Source organism: Apis cerana, linkage group LG14 (genome assembly GCF_029169275.1).
Source record: "Apis cerana isolate GH-2021 linkage group LG14, AcerK_1.0, whole genome shotgun sequence".
NCBI lineage: Eukaryota > Metazoa > Arthropoda > Insecta > Hymenoptera > Apidae > Apis > Apis cerana.
Genome location: NC_083865.1, coordinates 7,808,391 through 7,826,040, shown reverse-complemented (window position 1 = coordinate 7,826,040; position 17,650 = coordinate 7,808,391). Strand labels below are relative to the sequence as shown.

Below are 17,650 nucleotides of genomic sequence, written 5' to 3'. Positions count from 1 at the left end.
GGTGTCCCCCTGTACGCGGACAATGGGGCCCCCGAAACCTCGAGGCAAAATCGGTACCGCCCTTTCTTCGTGCCCCCGCCACCACCCCTGCCACCCCTTTTTCGCCGAATGTTCGAAAAGCAGCGGGGAGGACGTGCAGACGAGGAGAAAACAATCGAGGAGGGGGGAGAGGGCCACGATTTAATATAATATAGAATGGATATCCTGTCCTGTCCTCTCGGGCCCCGGGGCCCGAGGAGGAGAAAGAGAGAAAACGATATGGGGAGCCCCTTTTCTTTCCCGTGGTATTAGGTGGTGGCGTAACCGGATACCTTCGCGGGCAACCAACGGGGTATAAAACAAAGTATGGCGGGTTCTAAGGGCGCGTGTTCCTCCTCCTACGAAATCCTTGCTGGATCCTTCTTCTTCGTTTCGCCGATCGTTTGCCCGATCAAAGAGGACCCGATTGTGGGAAAATTCAGGATCGTTTTCCTTCTCTCTCTCTCTCTCTTCTCTTTCGCAGTTTGATTTCGTCCTCGGATCTAATTATTACCAGGATTTTACGTTTCTATTTCTTATTCTTGTTGGGAAGGAAAAATGATGAAGGAGAGTGTTGCTGGATGGGACGATATCATCGATTTCTAATTCTCGAAGAAACTTGCTTCTTCTAAGGGAGAAGGAAATAAGCTGGAGAAGGTGTCGCGTCGAGATTTCGGATGGGAAGCTTAAGCTCGGGCCGAGGATAGCACCGGTAAGATACTGGAGTCTGGAGGCTGAAATTAACGCAAGACGACGGGGTTGATTCTCCCCGTTTCTCTCCCGGGACCTCCTGTAATTCATCGCAAGAGGTTTCTCGTCCTCGGCCCCTCGCGTTGCGGAACACGGAGAGTCGAAGCTGAGGTCGGGATGCCGAATTACTTGTAAATGTTTAAATTTCTTCGTTCACCCTCACCGTCCAACCACCACCATCTTCATCCTTGAAAATTTCATACTTTTTCTTCAATACCCCCTCCTTCAAATCTTCCCTCGGAATAATTTCAAAGATTTCGAGTCGAAACTTCTTTCTTACGAAGAAAGGAATTCTATCTCGATAATTGATCTAAAAATTGCACTCGTTTGGACGCGTCATTCAGGATTTTTGAGGATGAATGAGAAAGGATTAAGAACAATGATCGTCAACTTTTTATTTTTCCCGAGGAAATAAGTTATACTCGCGAAAAGAAGAGGTCGTGTCGGGAGAGATATTCAGACGGGATCCGGAGGGAGGCGGAGGGGAGGTTGGAGGAGGAATAGCGTGCGGAAGGGTGCAGAGACGTAGCCCGGATTCCCAGGGGCCCGCGTCGAGTAAGATTGGCTCCAGTGTTGACTTCTCCTGGGACCGAGACTCAATTAAACTTTAAGATGATATGCGCCATCCTCTCCCTCCCTCTTTCCTCCTCCCCGCTGCTTCCTCCTCCACCAGTCTTCCGCGACTCTCCTCTTCTCGCATCGATAACCTACGCTTTTGAATTTCGAAATTAATTTTATTCTTCGTTTCGATCTTCGACATTTTTCACTATTCTTTTTTAGTCGAGGAGGATTAAAAATTAGAACGAGAAGGAAGGAAGAATATTTGGAAAGAAATTTGGAAAGAAAATGAAAAAGAAAAGGAGGATATCGATTAATATTTGGGACATGCAGAAGAAAATGTATTCCTTGGATGATCAATTCTAGAGATCGAACGTTGAATAATTACTCGTTAAAATCGATCCGCTTTCCTGTATAAACTGGTTTCTCGCTACAGTTATTTCCTATTATTATTTCGAAGCTTATCCAACTTATCCAAGTAGCCATTAAATTTCCTCCCGGATCACGGATCCCAACGTACATTTTTATATCATCTCTCGGAATCGATCCTTCCGAAAAGTGTGTCGCGCTTGTATCAACACCCTCAAATATAAAGAAAGACAGCTGTAATAAATGGAACGAGCGATCGGATGTAAGAGTAAGAATAAAAAAGTATAAAGCGAATATAGAAGATATATATATATAGAACATATAGAACGGAGAGATAAAACGAGACACAACGAAAGCGGAACGATTCGAAGACGAGACGAAGGATGGAAACGAAGGAATGGAATTAAGTATCCTATGGATGGGATGTAAATAAGAAATTGGATCTCGACCGCAATCAGTGCGGTCACGCTAATTTCAGGCTAATTCCAGGTTAATATCTTTCGCGAAATTGAGCTGATTAACTTTTCTTTCCCTTTTTTTCCCCCTCTCCACCCTCCCTTTTCTCTCTTTCCTCCGCGAATAAAAAGCGAATAACGAGCGATTTTACGGACGCGACACAATGTTGGCCGCGTAAAAAGATCTGCACGAATGGGGAAGAAAGCGGGTACCGTCTATCGGGTTAAAGAGCCGAGGCAGAGTTATTCCCACACTCCGTTGGACGACCTCACCGCGCGGAAACTTTTCTTGTATCTTTTGTCTTGTCACCCCGTTCTCCTTCCGTACGATTCGCTCTGCTCCCACGGAAAACGTGACTCTAAACTCCGCGAGATTTAATACTTGGACGCCTCCACCCGTTCGTTCCTTCGTTTTCTTCCATTGATTTTATTTTCGCCACAGCTTTCCTTTCCCCCCCTCCCAGTTTCTCTTCTTTTCCATCTTTTTTTGTTCGTTGGTTAGTTGTTAGCAATAGGCGGTTTTGTTAGAAATTAATTTGCGTTCAACGAATTGTGATTATTTAAAGTGCTTCTTTTATGTGAAAAAGAATGCAACGAAATTTTTAAGACACAAAACGATATGTGGTTGGAAAATATTTTTTTATATTTTTTTGTTTCTTTTTTAATAATCTTGATAAAGATTCGTTGGAAAGTTGAGTTCGCGGTGAACGAGGAGAATAATACAATTTTGTATAATCTTTGTTTCGTTGGAATTATCGATGGATTTTAATGATATATCATCGCAAGGCGAATAAATAAATAAGGTTTTGAAGGTTTAAAGAACAAAATTCGAACGGTCCCGCGAAGAAAATTCCGCGGCACCATTCCTCGTCTTATTCATATTCATGAAGCTTCGGCTTTATTTCCGTGCAGAAGGGCTGTGGGGATCGCGTGGGTGTTGGGAAACACTAACCAGGCGACAGTGTTCACGCGACAGGAGGTCCCCGATTCCTCCGGCCTTTTCAACTTTATCAGAAGGAGCCTACGCCGCGTGTGCTGCGCTCCCTGTTTCGTGCCACGGTTAAAATTTAAAAAGAAAAATCCCTTCTCTGCCCACAGCTGCTCCTCCAAAATTTCAATAGAAGCTTGATAAAATATTTCACACGAACGGACGAAGTTGATCGTTTGCAATCATTGCAGTTAAAACTTCTGCAAGACAGTCTTAAAGATTAACAGTTTTCTTTTCCCCCCAATTTTTTAATCCGTTTCACCTTCGTTAAAAAGAAGAATTCTATTTTCTAGTAGTTCTATCAATTTCGATGATGAACAGCTGTTTACAGAATACAGCTAGTAGTTTCTCGTGGTGGAGAATGGAAGGGAAAAGGGGCACGTGAGAGTCGATGCATCTCGGGTATAACCTCGTGTTGGACCCCCCTCCAGGAGGACCCCCGCTGATTCTTGGTACCATGCTAACTGTCCTGTCATTGTCACGAGCCACACAAGGACATTCGTTCGGGGACGACTTCCTCCGTGTTAGTCACACTCGATTACTCCAACTGGGACTTCAGTTTCCATATCGTGCTACCATTTCCCCGGGATTCAGATATCTGCACACATTGTACCGTGCATTTCGACTATCAATCTGATGCCGTTTCTCCGATAAAAATGTCTTTGGTAAGGGATCGTTTAAATAAATTTGGGGGAGAAGGGAAGGGCGCGAAATCACCGTCACACTTCCCCTGAAAAATGACTCCAATAATTCGAAAGTTTTTTCTTTATTTTCCACTAATATGTAACCGATATATCGAGTTTAATTTGATCGAGAATTGAAAATTTTTTAATAATAAAGAGAATTTCTTTTCAACTATGTCACATAAATTGTTCTCGAAGAAGGATTTTTGAAAATAAGGAGGAGGAGAAATTGATAAAAATAAGAAAGAGAAGGAATTGATAAAAATAGAGAAGAGAAGGAATTAATAAAAATAAGGAAGAGAAGGAATTGATAAAAATAAAGAAGAGGAGGAATTGATAAAAATAAGGAAAAGAAGGAATTGATAAAAATAAAGAAGAAGAGGTATATCGAAGATGCGTCAAAAAATTATTATTTACTTCTAGACGAAAAATTAAAACTTGTAAAATTCGATTCTCTAATCGTCTCAAAAAAAAAAAGAAAACCCAGAAGATTTTCCATATTCCGAAAACGAAATAGAAAGCAAAATTATCCTCTAAGATCTTATCGTCGATTTTATCTAACGGCACGTTTAAGTGGAAATCTAACGTCGAAGTTACATGAAGGTGAACAGCTTATCTTTGACCCCCACACGCCGCGTCCACAGGTAGGAATGCGAGATCCATGGGATGAGAGGGGAGAGAGGAGAATCGAAGAGATGGCACGAGCGAGTGTTCCACGGGTGTTCCCTACCACGGAGCGTATTTGTCCCTTCGGTGTGCACGTGACATCTTAATCTCTTCTACCTTATACATATATATATATTTTATATGTATATATACTATATACACCTTTCTTCCTCTCTCTTCTTCCTCCTCTACCTCTTCCTCTTTTCTCCCTTCCATCGTGTGTAGTATCCGTTTATCTACTTCTCTCGATCTACACTTCCATCCCTTTCGACCCGTTCTTTTTCTTATTTATCGCCCGTTCTTCTTTATCCCTCTTCATCTATGCCCTCCCCCGCTACGTTATTCCCCTTTTGTTCGCCCTTATTGATGATTATCTCGTTCACTTTCTTTCCTTCGTGCTGTGTATACATGCCCGTGGTACACGGATCGTTTGCTTCTTCCCCCCTCCTTCCCTTTTTCTTCTTCCTCAAATTTATCAATTCCTCCTCTTCCTTATTTTTATCAATTCCTCCTCCTCCTTATTTTTATCAATTCCTCCTCCTCCTTATTTTTATCAATTCCTCCTCTTCCTTATTTTTATCAATTCCTCCTCCTCCTTATTTTTATCAATTCCTCCTCTTCCTTATTTTTATCAATTCCTCCTCTTCCTTATTTTTATCAATTCCTCCTCCTCCTTATTTTTATCAATTCCTCCTCTTCCTTATTTTTATCAATTCCTCCTCCTCCTTATTTTTATCAATTCCTCCTCTTCCTCAAATTTATCAATTCCTCCTCCTCCTTATTTTTATCAATTCCTCCTCTTCCTTATTTTTATCAATTCCTCCTCTTCCTTATTTTTATCAATTCCTCCTCCTCCTTATTTTTATCAATTCCTCCTCTTCCTTATTTTTATCAATTCCTCCTCCTCCTTATTTTTATCAATTCCTCCTCTTCCTCAAATTTATCAATTCCCCCTCCTCCTTATTTTTATCAATTCCTCCTCTTCCTTATTTTTATCAATTCCTCCGCCTCCTTATTTTTATCAATTCCTCCTCTTCCTTATTTTTATCAATTCCTCCTCTTCCTTATTTTTATCAATTCCTCCTCCTCCTTATTTTTATCAATTCCTCCTCTTCCTTATTTTTATCAATTCCTCCTCCTCCTTATTTTTATCAATTCCTCCTCTTCATTTTTATCAATTCCTCCTCCTCCTTATTTTTATCAATTCCTCCTCTTCCTTATTTTTATCAATTCCTCCTCTTCCTTATTTTTATCAATTCCTCCTCCTCCTTATTTTTATCAATTCCTCCTCTTCCTTATTTTTATCAATTCCTCCTCCTCCTTATTTTTATCAATTCCTCCTCTTCCTTTTTATCAATTCCCCCTCCTCCTTATTTTTATCAATTCCTCCTCTTCCTTATTTTTATCAATTCCTCCGCCTCCTTATTTTTATCAATTCCTCCTCCTCCTTATTTTTATCAATTCCTCCTCTTCATTATTTTTATCAATTCCTCCTCCTCCTTATTTTTATCAATTCCTCCTCTTCCTTATTTTTATCAATTCCTCCTCCTCCTTATTTTTATCAATTCCTCCTCTTCCTTATTTTTATCAATTCCTCCTCTTCCTTATTTTTATCAATTCCTCCTCCTTATTTTTATCAATTCCTCCTCCTCCTTATTTTTATCAATTCCTCCTCTTCCTTATTTTTATCAATTCCTTTTCCTCTCCAATTTTATTAATTCCTGCTGTTCCTTATTTTTATTACCGCGTTATTAGGATGAGAAAGGATATCGAGCGTGATCCATCGATCGATTGATTCGACACAAATCAATACTTTTTTCTTTCTTTCTTTCTTTTTTTAACCGGGTCACAGTTTTCCATCAAAGCACGTTTCCCTTGTAGAAATTTAAAAAATTCAGAATGCCGAAGTCCCGTTTCTTATTATCTATTTTAAAGAAAAATCGAGTTGTTAATTCGATTATTTTCAACTGAAAAGAATAATTTCATTCGTTGTTCCAAATTCGCTAAATCTTCTATTCGACGTAAATACAGATATAGATACACGCGATCTCAGCTGTTTTTTTGGCACACCTCTTTCTGAAAAATTGTGAGAAAAGAGACGAAGGAATCGAATGTGTAAAGCTGAGAATTTAAAAAATCGTCGAAGAGAACGAAATATCGATCGATAATAATAATTCATCTTAACGTTTTTATCATTTTTTATCCCATTTATCTTATTTTACTTTGTATCCTGTTCGCATCGATTAATACTCATCTTGTACGTAATTCTTATAGGTATAATTTTATGCATTATGGAGATTCAATTTCTTCGTGTGTTTTGATTCGATGTTCATTTCTCTCTCTCTTTTTTTTATACTCTTTGGTTGCTGCCACCTTTGCTCGCTCGTTTCGCGCGTGTACCTTGGTATGCAACGGGTACAGAGACCCTTAATCTTGGCCCGGTGAGATTGTAATCTGAGATTTAAGTTCCGAATGGTGGGCACCCATGAGGCACACACATTTTCGAATCACCTAACGAGACCTAACCCATCCACGTTGCCTTTTTAAAGTCATCGACGCATCGTGAATATAATTAAGATGTTTCTCCGCTTCGAAAGTGATGCATATCTTTATTAAAATTGCGGATTAAAGAAAAAAAATAGTAAAAGTAATTTTGTCCCTCTTCTTTTAAAAATTATTTAAAAATAAGAGGATATTTAATTTTTTAAAAGAGAATATTTGAAAAACGAAACCGATTCGACAAGTAAAAAGGGAATTACTAGACAAATTCGTGTGGAACCTATATACATCCAGAAGCAACAAGTAGTATCAGACCGTTCCACCCACGACATTTAAGTCGATATAGTCGTCTTGTTAACCTTCGACCTCTCTACATCCTTATCTTCACCCTCTCGGAGGTGTTCTCGTGCCATCGAGGATCTCGATAACTGGAAGCCGAGACGTCGATGCTCGATGTTCTCCCGATCTCTATTTTTTTGCAAAAATATAATAATTTTAGCTTAAAATTCCAAAAAGTCTTTTCTTTTCGTTTCTTTTTTTTTTTCTTTTGCTTAATTTTCATCGATTATTTTCCTCATTAGGATTTTGCACATAAATTTGAAAGAAAATTTGAAATTGTATTGTTTCCCAACGGGAGGGGAAAGTTCATCCATCGGATTTTGAAATCGTTCGTGGCTCATTTTGAATTCTATTGAACTTTTCTTCGCATCTGTTCACCACTTTTATTCTCGTTGGTATATTTTGCGGTTTCCAACCGCGTTGCGGTTAAAATTTTCCTCCGGATAAACCTGCCTCCATGAAATAAACCGAAAGCCGACAATGGTTTATTCCTTTACACTTTCTTGACTTGGGTGAAAGTAGACGCTGCACGTTTGGAAATTTCCTTCTGGCAACTGTATATAATATAATATTTAATGTTTTAACAATATTAATTCCTCCTTAAATCCTTTCCTTTCATTTTCCATTGATTCTTTGATTTACGAGCCACGGATAATGTAGATAATTGTAATCGACTTTTAAAATCCATTGTACATGAAAAATAATTCTGTCACTTTTCTCTTTGAACCGATATCAAGAATTTAATTAACAGAATGAAAAATCAACTTTACCCAAATCCTTCCAATTAATCAAAGAGACAGAGAGAAAGAGAGAAGAATAATTCTTATCAAATCTGGAAATGGAAGGCGAAAAACGTTATCGAGAATCGCATTCCTCCTATAAAATGTGGGTAAAAAAAACGTGAGAGGGAGGCACGGCCATTAAAGTCTCGTTTCCGATCACCTTAGCTCGTGATTAAGTCGCGTGCTGGCTTTCGTCACGGCTTGCCTCGGGATCGTCCAAGTATGTCGAAAGGGATCACCTGTCCTGTCTCGGTGCGCGAACACTTTCGGCCAAAAGAAAATAAAGAAGCTGCAGGTAAGAGGCACCTGGAGGCGGATCCGCGTACGGCACCTGCTGCCTTCGATTTAACTCCGCCAGACCAGAACCCCCTAAACCCCCGTAATCGATTTCCAGGGGATTTTTTTCATCTTTCAGAGCCCAACACTACCTCTTACGATCCTCCTCGCGCGTTTTATAGATAATTCTACGCTTTTCGATTCTTCTGAATACTCAGGATCTACAGCGAGGTATACGAATTTTAGGGTCTCACGTTTGAAAATCCTTTTTTACGATATTAAAATTAAAAGTCTATTTGATTTGTATAAATATTCCATTTCTAATTTATTCGTTCTCGTATTCTCGCTATATTTACTAGCCAAGCAAATGATTGAAAGGCAGCAAATTGGAAAAGTAACTGATTAAAGTTGCTTCGATCGCTTTCCAGTTAAATTCTCTTATTTTGAGTTCGAAAACTGCGATTTGGAGAGGAGAGGGGGGAAGAGAAATACTAGAATTCCGCCGCGTATCGAAAGGGAAGATGGAGAGTTTCACTTTCGAAAGTGATCCGCGCCAGTGATTCCCTCCACCCTTGATATCGAGCTCATTTATTTTTTACGCCAGCACCCCGCGCCAAGTTTTTTCGTCGGTCGAATGCGGAGGGAGGGAGGACGCTCGACCGCGAAGAGGTCAGCCAGGTGAACGTTAATTCGTTGGGGGGCCAAGATATCAAAGGAGGGCCGCCGCGCGAGGATTCAACGAAACCGCCATTAAGGGCCGGCGGCCCGTCCTCGCTTTTGCATCCTTTCTGCGTCAACCACGATTGTCTACGGGGAAAATAACAAACTTTGCTCGTTTGTAACGTGGCTTGTTTTCGCTTGTAAATGGGAATAACCGGGTCATTAACATTAACAAGGAGCGCTTTGGGTGTAACTTGTCCATCCCCTAATAAAGTAATTAGTCGTTCTCTGTTCAATTCAATATCTGCTAATGCCGGGATTTCGGTGGCCAGAATCGTTGGAGAAATGCTTTGAGTGGTTGGCGAAAAGCAAAAATGAAAAGTGATCCATAATAATAATACGAAAATGTAAGAAGGACGGAAGAATTTGGCCAATTTCTTCAAAATTTTGCGCGCTCTCCCTAAACACGTTGAAAAATCAGGGTGTTTAGAAATGGAAAATAGGGAAAACATTGTTAAAAACTTGTTCAGCGTCGTCGAAGAATTTGGAAACTTCGGTTTCGAGCGACGAATTTACCTTTCCCAAATCAGAAGGGAAGATAAACCGATAAACGGAATGGGTCGTTCCCCAAATTACGATCATTTGATAGATGATAATTAGAAATCATGTTTCACCCATAATTATCTTGTCCAGCCTTCTAACGGTATCTCTGTTACCATCCTCTAATGTCCCTCTAATGACACTCCTTAATCACCCTGAGGAACCCCGATTACGCGGGCGATTAAAAGTAAATTTCGTAAAGAATTTTGGTAAAATTCGAGAGAAGGCAATTAAGATAATTGATGACGCGGATAATCGATATCCAGGTTTATACCAGGTAAGAATATCACCGGGTCGGTTATGATAAAAATAATGGATGGGTACATCGTCGAGTCATGGCGTGATCAGAGGAAACGACAGTTGGAAAGTGACTGGCAGCTTTTTGAAAAGCTCTAGCGTGTCTAACGAGAGAGTTCACCGGGGGATCTCCAGGGAATCGAGTGATTTTGTCAGCGGACAAATTAGTTTTCTGAGCGTTTCGTCGCGTTGGAGAAGAAGCCTCTTGAAATTCCGGTAGCGATCCCCTTGAAAAAGGGGATTCTCGGCCGGCCTCCAAGTTTTCCACGGGAAATTACGATCTTCTTTAGACGGAATATCTCGCGATTCATCTGGAACTCTTCGTTTTTAACCAGATCGAATTTATTTCAACGCGCTTCTACTTCTTTTTTTCATCTTCGATTGATGGAAATTGTTGCGGCAATATCATTCCTTGAGATTTCTTGACAATGGAATAGAAAAAGATTTTGTGATCTTGCGAACTTTCATAATTTTATTAACTTTTTCTCAATTTTGCAAACTTATCGAACTTCGCAATTTTGTGACTTTGCAACTTTATGTTTCTATAACTTAGTTAATTTTGCAAGTTTGCGATTTTGTAAACTTCAACTTTATAATTTTATTAGCTTTTCTTAATTTTACAAACTTATCAACTTATCTAATCGTTGTAACTTTACAAATTTTGCAACTTTGTAACTTTCTAAGCTTTACAACTTTGTAGTTTGAATTTCTTAATTCTATTAAATTTGTAGCTTCGCAAAACGCTTTCGAAAATGAAGTAGCTAGACAAACGTGATATTTCTTTGTACTAATGGACTTTCGAGACTAGAAAGGGGAATGTTTGGACTACTGCAGCCCCAAAATGGCGGCTAAGACAAACCGCGTGAAGGGTACAGCGTTCAGAAGGGTAGCCGCTTCCGGTCAGAAGGTTGCTTCCGTAGTTGGATTTACCCTAAGGCGAACCGGAAGCTAGCCGATCCCAGCTAAAAGCTATTCAGGTTCAAATTTATGCTGGGGAAATATTTCTACCAAATCGACGTCTTAAAACCGTTTAAATCCTTCTTCTTTTCTTCGATACAACAGAAACCCAGTCAAAATCCTCTGCGTTTCATATTTTATTATATCTCAATTATATTTAAAAAAAAATTTAACGATTTAATTTTAAAATAAAAAATACTGCTCGTTGTTGTAATATTTGTACGATTTTTCACTCGATATTCGTCCTTACGAAGGAAATTTTGATGGAGAAAAGTTCGTCTCGTTCGCGATGGAATTTTCAAAGCAATCCAAACTTTCAAGATTGATCCGAATTAAATCGATTAATTTTGAAACGTTTCCTCTGGGTTATTGTGAGAACGATTACGTTGGTTAGAGGCTTGGGCGGAAGTATCCTAAGAGAGTAACAGCTACCGGTCTGTGGAGCTGTTTCTCGCGGTTGTTAAGACAGTTTCGAGGAGTTTATGTTCCTTGACCGGAAGCCGTTCCTGTCGTGGCGAACACCGCTCACCGTTCCAATTTACATTCTTCCGCTTAGGGTGCGGGAGAAAATTTTCAACGAGCGTGAAAAAGAGTTCATAATTTCAATGTTTGTAACGAGATACCAATTTTTATTGTTATTATTGTTCCTTGAAATTAAAATTTTCCTCGAAGAGAAAGGAATAGATAAAGAACGTTTCCTCCAATTCAAATCTCTTGCATTATCTCTTCCACTCCAATGAGCCTAACTAAATAACTTGAAGATAATTTAAGAAATCGCGCAAAGAAGAATCTTATAATCTCTGTTCAAAGGCTAATTCGAGGCATACTTTTGTTCGAGCAGATAAATCCTGTTATTGTTGTTTGAAAGAAAAACATGACTCTCGGTGGTTACTCATCCGATTTTACAAGAATTATCGGGCAGATAGTTGAAATAATGTTAATAAGTTGTCGGTCTGATATCTCCATTGTGGCCGATGAACGTGTTTGTGAATGGATTGATTTATAACTTTTACACGCTCAAAGTACGCACGGAGTAGAAATTTCCAGACTGCGTGACGACGAGCGAGAAAAAAGAATTACTGTGAAAAACCGTTTTATCGTGGAACGAAGCCTTGGTCATTGTACAAGTGGTGAAGATAAATCGGTCATAAATCGGTGATTGTGGATTGCTCTCGATAGTGGAATGGAAATAAAGACATCCGCTTCTTTACGCATGCGTGATCTTTTCTTCCTCGTGCTAAATTGAGATAAGAAAATTTATTCGAAAACAAAGCAAAATTTACAGAAAAATTTCTTCGTATCATTGAAATTCCTGTTTTATACAAATATAAATTAATTCTCACGAGCAATTGTAATAATTTAAAATATAAACTCGCTCTATTGCGAGCAGTGTGCATACAGATTGGATTAAAGTTTGCGTCATCCTTAACTAGAAAATCTAATAGACAAGAAAGAACGAAACGTGTGAACAATGGTCCGAATTTCACCGTAGTATAGAACCGTGAAAGTGTCTCCGATTGGAAGACCGGTAGAAATTGGTTCCGTGGCTTCTTAAAGCGTCTGGTATGCTCGCGTGAGAGCGTCTCAATCTAATAAATTCATGGAGGAACGCCGTCCGCGTTCTCACAGGCTCCTCTGGAATATCGAAGCAATTCCTACCACTTCCGTGTGATCTCTCGACCGCAAATCGAGTGTACTAGAGAGCGCCATTGTCTCTCCATCCTCCTGCATAAAATGTTTTTTCGTCCCCTCGTCTTATGCATTTCTCTATAATCATCCAGCTACCTCCAGCTATCCTCCTTCCTCTTTCGTGAAAGCGTTAATCGACGACGTTTCTCATTCACGCTTTCCAAGTTTAGAGAGCAGCTCGATTTTAATCGATCGACGAATCGTTAGTAGCTAAGAAAAAAAAAAAAAGGAGGGAAAGTTTGTCGTTTGATTTCATAGCGATGATGATTTTCGGTGAATCGGAGATCTTTTTATTTCTCCGTTGGATAATTTTCTTATCTACCGCACACATTCGTATCTAAACCTTCGAGGAATAAGAACGGAGGAGGGTTATCATCGAATTTCAAATTGTCCTCATCGTCTGATTCATTTCGAAATATTTATAATTTTCCGGACGATGAAATTTACTTTTTACAATAAAGTATCACGCTATAAGAAGATATTCGTGCAAAAATTTGGAGAACGTTTTACAAACGAATTAGATCTTCATCCCAATTATATTAGATTATGAACACATATATATACCTATATCAGAGATTAAAAATTCTTCTTCTTCAAAAAAATAGAAATTAATTTAATACGAAAGTATATATAAAATTGTATTTCGGAAAGAAGAAGAGATATAGAGACGCGCAGGTATAGGAGCGGGACGAAGGCATGAATGAAATCGCGCGTGCCGCTTGCACGGGTTGCGTGACGTCGCGCGCCACGTGGTGGGGGCGAAAGGGAACGTGTGGACGCGGCCTAAAGCGTGGGTGGTTTGCGGGCCACCGATTCACCTCCGGGGCGGACGGAAGCGTCGCGTGCGCGTGTGAACGAGCCAAAAGGGAAAACGCGTGCATCGGCGGGGCCGCGTAGGCGGAGTCGATCGCGATGAAAACGGTAAAAGCCGCACATGCGCTTTATTTAAGGAGCCACCCACAACGTGCTTCGTGTCACGTTGCCTCGTCCTCGATTTTCATTCATATTTCCTCGCCCCGCTTTCCACTCTCCCCACTTTTCTTTCCAACTTTTCGCCTTTCTTTAAGAGATATTCGATCTGTTAAGAGAATTTATGAAAGAACGAATCGAGTTTTATCTTTTCGCAGCCCGAGTCGAGTGAGTTAGGTTAGGTTTACGGCGGGAAATTCAATAGTTTCTTTTTTTCTTTTTTTTTTAATTTTTCCTTTGATCGATCTTTGGAGTAAATGTAGTTCACGGTTTTGACAGGAAATTTCATGGATTTGGTAGGAAGTTTTGCATAGTTTGAGAGATAAGTTATACGATGTAGTTTAAAATGAAGTTTCGAAAGTTTCGACGGTAGAATCTTACGTTGGAATCTTTGCTTTGGAAGCGCATGCAATTCGTGCTTTGGAGCAGATAATTTCACTTGTTGCATTTCTTTGAATTTTTCTAGAAAATATATATATATGTATACGTAACATGGAAAAATGAATTTAATAACGGTTAAAATTATAGCGGTGTTAAAAAGTGGAAAAGATCCAGGAATCATCGGACGTGCGTGCCTAAGGCGATCTTTAATGGAAGAACATCTTTTTGCCCGAGGTGTTTCGCATCGCTGCCAGTCACACTGTTTCCGTTTCGATGTCGAATCGGAGTAGCCGTCTGCTCGATTCGGTCCAGTTGCGCGATCAATAAAAGCATCCGGCAAAAACGACTCACAATGAAAACCCGGCTGAAGGAAACACCCGTGGCAATTAAAACGTACATTGAAAAAGTATCGAGATTTTTCAAGCCTCCTTTCCATCGCAAAAAAATTTGACCATTTAATCACTACACTCTGATCCCACGCATCTCTATCCGGATCTACCTAAAAAATCATAAATCCAAAATTGAAAGATCTCGCAAGAAATCTGTCAAAAAATCTCACATTCTACTCTCTAATTTTCTATACTGTGTCTCCATAAGTTCTTCGATCAATGCAATTTAAGTATAATCTCCAAATTTACCTCGATTGCATATGCAAAAAATCATAAATCAAAAATCGAAAGAAACTTTTGAAAAAAGTGCTCGATAATTGTAATAAATTTTTTAATTTCTCACTTTCTATTCTCTAATTTTCTAAAAGATTCTAAGAATCAATTTATAAACACGAATCTATCTATAATCGTAAACTCAAAATTGCGATCTACGTACCTCGAGATCATTTAAAAAAAGAAAAAAATCGAGAAAATCAAAAGTCCGAGAAGAGAGTCATCGACATCTACAGCTATATGTATACGTGCGAATGACACGGTCAGGGATGAAGACCACCTAACGTCACGATCGCAACGAGATAAATAATCGCGATGGGTGGGCGCCTCGCGCCTTTCCGTGCACGGGCCACGGGTTACAGGCACACCTTATGGGTCCCCGTAGGGAGTCTGTCTCCTCTGTTGGCCCCCATAAGGTGGTACAGAGCTCCAACCGTGTGTGAGAATCCATTCCAGTCGATTTCACAGGGTTGCAGGGGGTCTCTCTCTCTTTTTCCCCGGTGGCCTCTTCTATTTTTCTTCCTACCCTTCCTTCCTTCCTTCCTTCCTTCCTTCCTTCCTTCCTTTCTTTTTTCTTTCACCTTATATTTTCCCAACATCACCGCACATTTTTCGGTATACACGTATATACGTATAGAGATCTGAAGGCGAACCGTTCGATTTGGATCCCCCGATAGAAACCCCGCTGGCGAACCTTGGAAATAGGTTTCACGAAAACTATGCGCCGTGCCGCTTCTGTTTTCTGCGACGACCAGTTAACAGCTTGTTAACTGCCGTTGGATATCGCTTCGAGGAAGCAATACGCCCTTGGTTTCCTCGAATATTGCCTCGGTCTCGAATAAATGGAACGTATATAGGGTGGCTTGGCAACCCGTGAGATTTCCATCGATTAGATTTCCATGGATTGTTGCGTAAATAATCCATCTTGCGTGCAAGTCAATTGTTAAAAAATTAAGGAATTTTATGAATGGTTATTGTTGAGATTGATAGAGCTATTGGAGCATATATATGTTCCACTTTGAAATTTCTCCAAGAAAATTTTATCCAAAGGTTAATGTTTCACTCCAAAACTTCTAATTCTTACAACTGATGTTGATGCCTTCCCTTTTTACGCAGAACGGAGTGATTCTTAGAATCTCATCTCTAATCTTAAGCCTCGCACGAAGAGTTGTCGAATAACATATTTCCAAAAATTTTCGTTCCTGAAACCAATCGATCAATGCAAAACGAGCTAACTTTTAACAACTTGATCGCCAGTCTCGCACAGGAAGCGATATCCTACAAATAATCCTCGTACATTTCCCGCAACTCCCCAAATCACCCCATTCTTCTTTCCATCCTCACTCCATCATCGAATCTGCAAAGCTGCATCGTTTAATCCAACTCTTAACGACAGCCACTCGTCACCAATCTCCTCTCCGCCATAAAAGTACCTATACACGCACGTCTCCGTCCATCTCCCCCTCAAACATCCCTCTTCTTAAATATTTTCGACCGACATTTACGAACGTAAGCCCCTTAAAACCGATCATCGCCTCTCCCCTCCCCTCCGTCCGACGGGAAACGGGACAATTCTTAATATAATAAGATTGCCAGCTCGAGTACACGCCGCGTGGGACAGCGGCGATACTTACCACGTATCAGCTGCCTGGTGCAGAAACAGAGGTGGACGAAAAGGTTAAATAGGTGCGAGAGGTAGCCGGAAGGTGGGTGTACTCTGTTAGTGTGCGATCCCGCCTACCGTCCAATGCGGTCGCTGGTTTCCCAGGGGACTCCCTGGCCTCTCGCAGCCGGCTTTTGTCGTCGTCCCTTCTCCTTCCTCCACGTACGGCGAACACTCTTTCAGGAGGTTTCAGGAGGTGGACGTTGGTGTGTCGGTTTTGCATCGTGCGCGATAATAGTCACCGTGGGTTCCCGGTTTAGTGCGCGTTTATACACTCGGCCGTGTTCCTCGGCAGCGCGGGCACCACGGATCGCAGCCAGTCCTTGCGATCGAACGATCGAGACCGGATCGATAAACTCTCCTTCTTTCCCCCGGCCTTGGGGAAATCCGCGCTTTTCCGCGGCTCTGCGGCCTTGTCACGTGGTTCGTCCGTTCTTCGTGGGTCCAGGCGTTGGAAGTTTGGGGCAAGTTTCTCTCCAGAGAAGAAGGGACATCTCTTGCGATTTTCTTTGGAATTCTTTTTTCTTTTTCTTTTTTTTTTTTTTTTCTTGGTCGTTTACGTATCGTCGTGTGATACGTAACTATTGTCGACGGTGTTCGAGTTTTGGAGTAAGGGGTTAGGAGGAGACGCTCTTTCGAACAGAATTTTTGAATAAGTTTTGGAAGAGGAAATAATTGGGGAGAGACGAATCGAGTGTAGTGAAGAATCGACAGTGACAGCAGGCTAATAATATTATGATTATTGTAGGTGATTTTTCATCGTTGATTACGGGAGTCAATTGTAATCTATTTATAGATTTTGCTCGATTCAACGGAATTCGAGGAACCGAGGAATCTGAAGGGACAATTGTGTTCATATTGGAGGGATTGGGTCGTGACGAAGATTAGCTAATTGGAGACTAATAGTTTTCAGTCAAATTAACTCGATTCATTCAATTTCGAAAAAAGTTTACATGTAATGAATAATTCTGTTATCGAAGTGATGGTTCTCCGATAAATGTACATATTTATAACGATCTCTTTTTTTTTTTTTGGAATCATTTCGTTGCTCCAAATTTCAAAGTTTAAAAATTCGAAGTAGATCAATTGGAAGAACTCTTTTTCGAACTGGTTGGTATTAACCGGTGATGGTGAACGGGTGTGAATTTGAATATTCGAGGGGTGATTGAACAAGAAGAAGGACAAAATGTTGTTCAAGGGAAATAGTTCGAGATTGGAGTTGTTAATAGGCAAAATCCAAGCACACAAGGAGCCTTCTCAGGAGGAGCAGCGTAAGTCCAAAGGTATTGTTCCTTTTCATATATTAACTAAATATAAGTACATTTATTTTTACTATCGAAAAAAAATAAATAAATAAAATTGCACGATTTTTTATTGCAACAGTTCAGA

General features: G+C 40.2%; 1 protein-coding gene across 3 annotated transcripts in view; it reads left to right on the top strand.

Moving 5' to 3' along the window:
- LOC108000694 (zinc finger protein 423 homolog) overlaps positions 1-17,650 on the top strand; it is a 78,412-nt gene that overhangs the window by 45,173 nt on the left and 15,589 nt on the right. Inside the window, exon 1 of one of the 3 annotated variants that reach the window (XM_017061209.3) lies at positions 15,765-17,544. The exons of the other annotated variants lie outside the window; for them this stretch is intronic. Within the exon in view, the coding sequence (XP_016916698.1) occupies positions 17,448-17,544 (97 nt within the window). The 5' untranslated portion in view covers positions 15,765-17,447. Of the gene's footprint in view, positions 1-15,764; positions 17,545-17,650 lie in introns of those variants that run through there. 3 annotated transcript variants of the gene reach the window in all.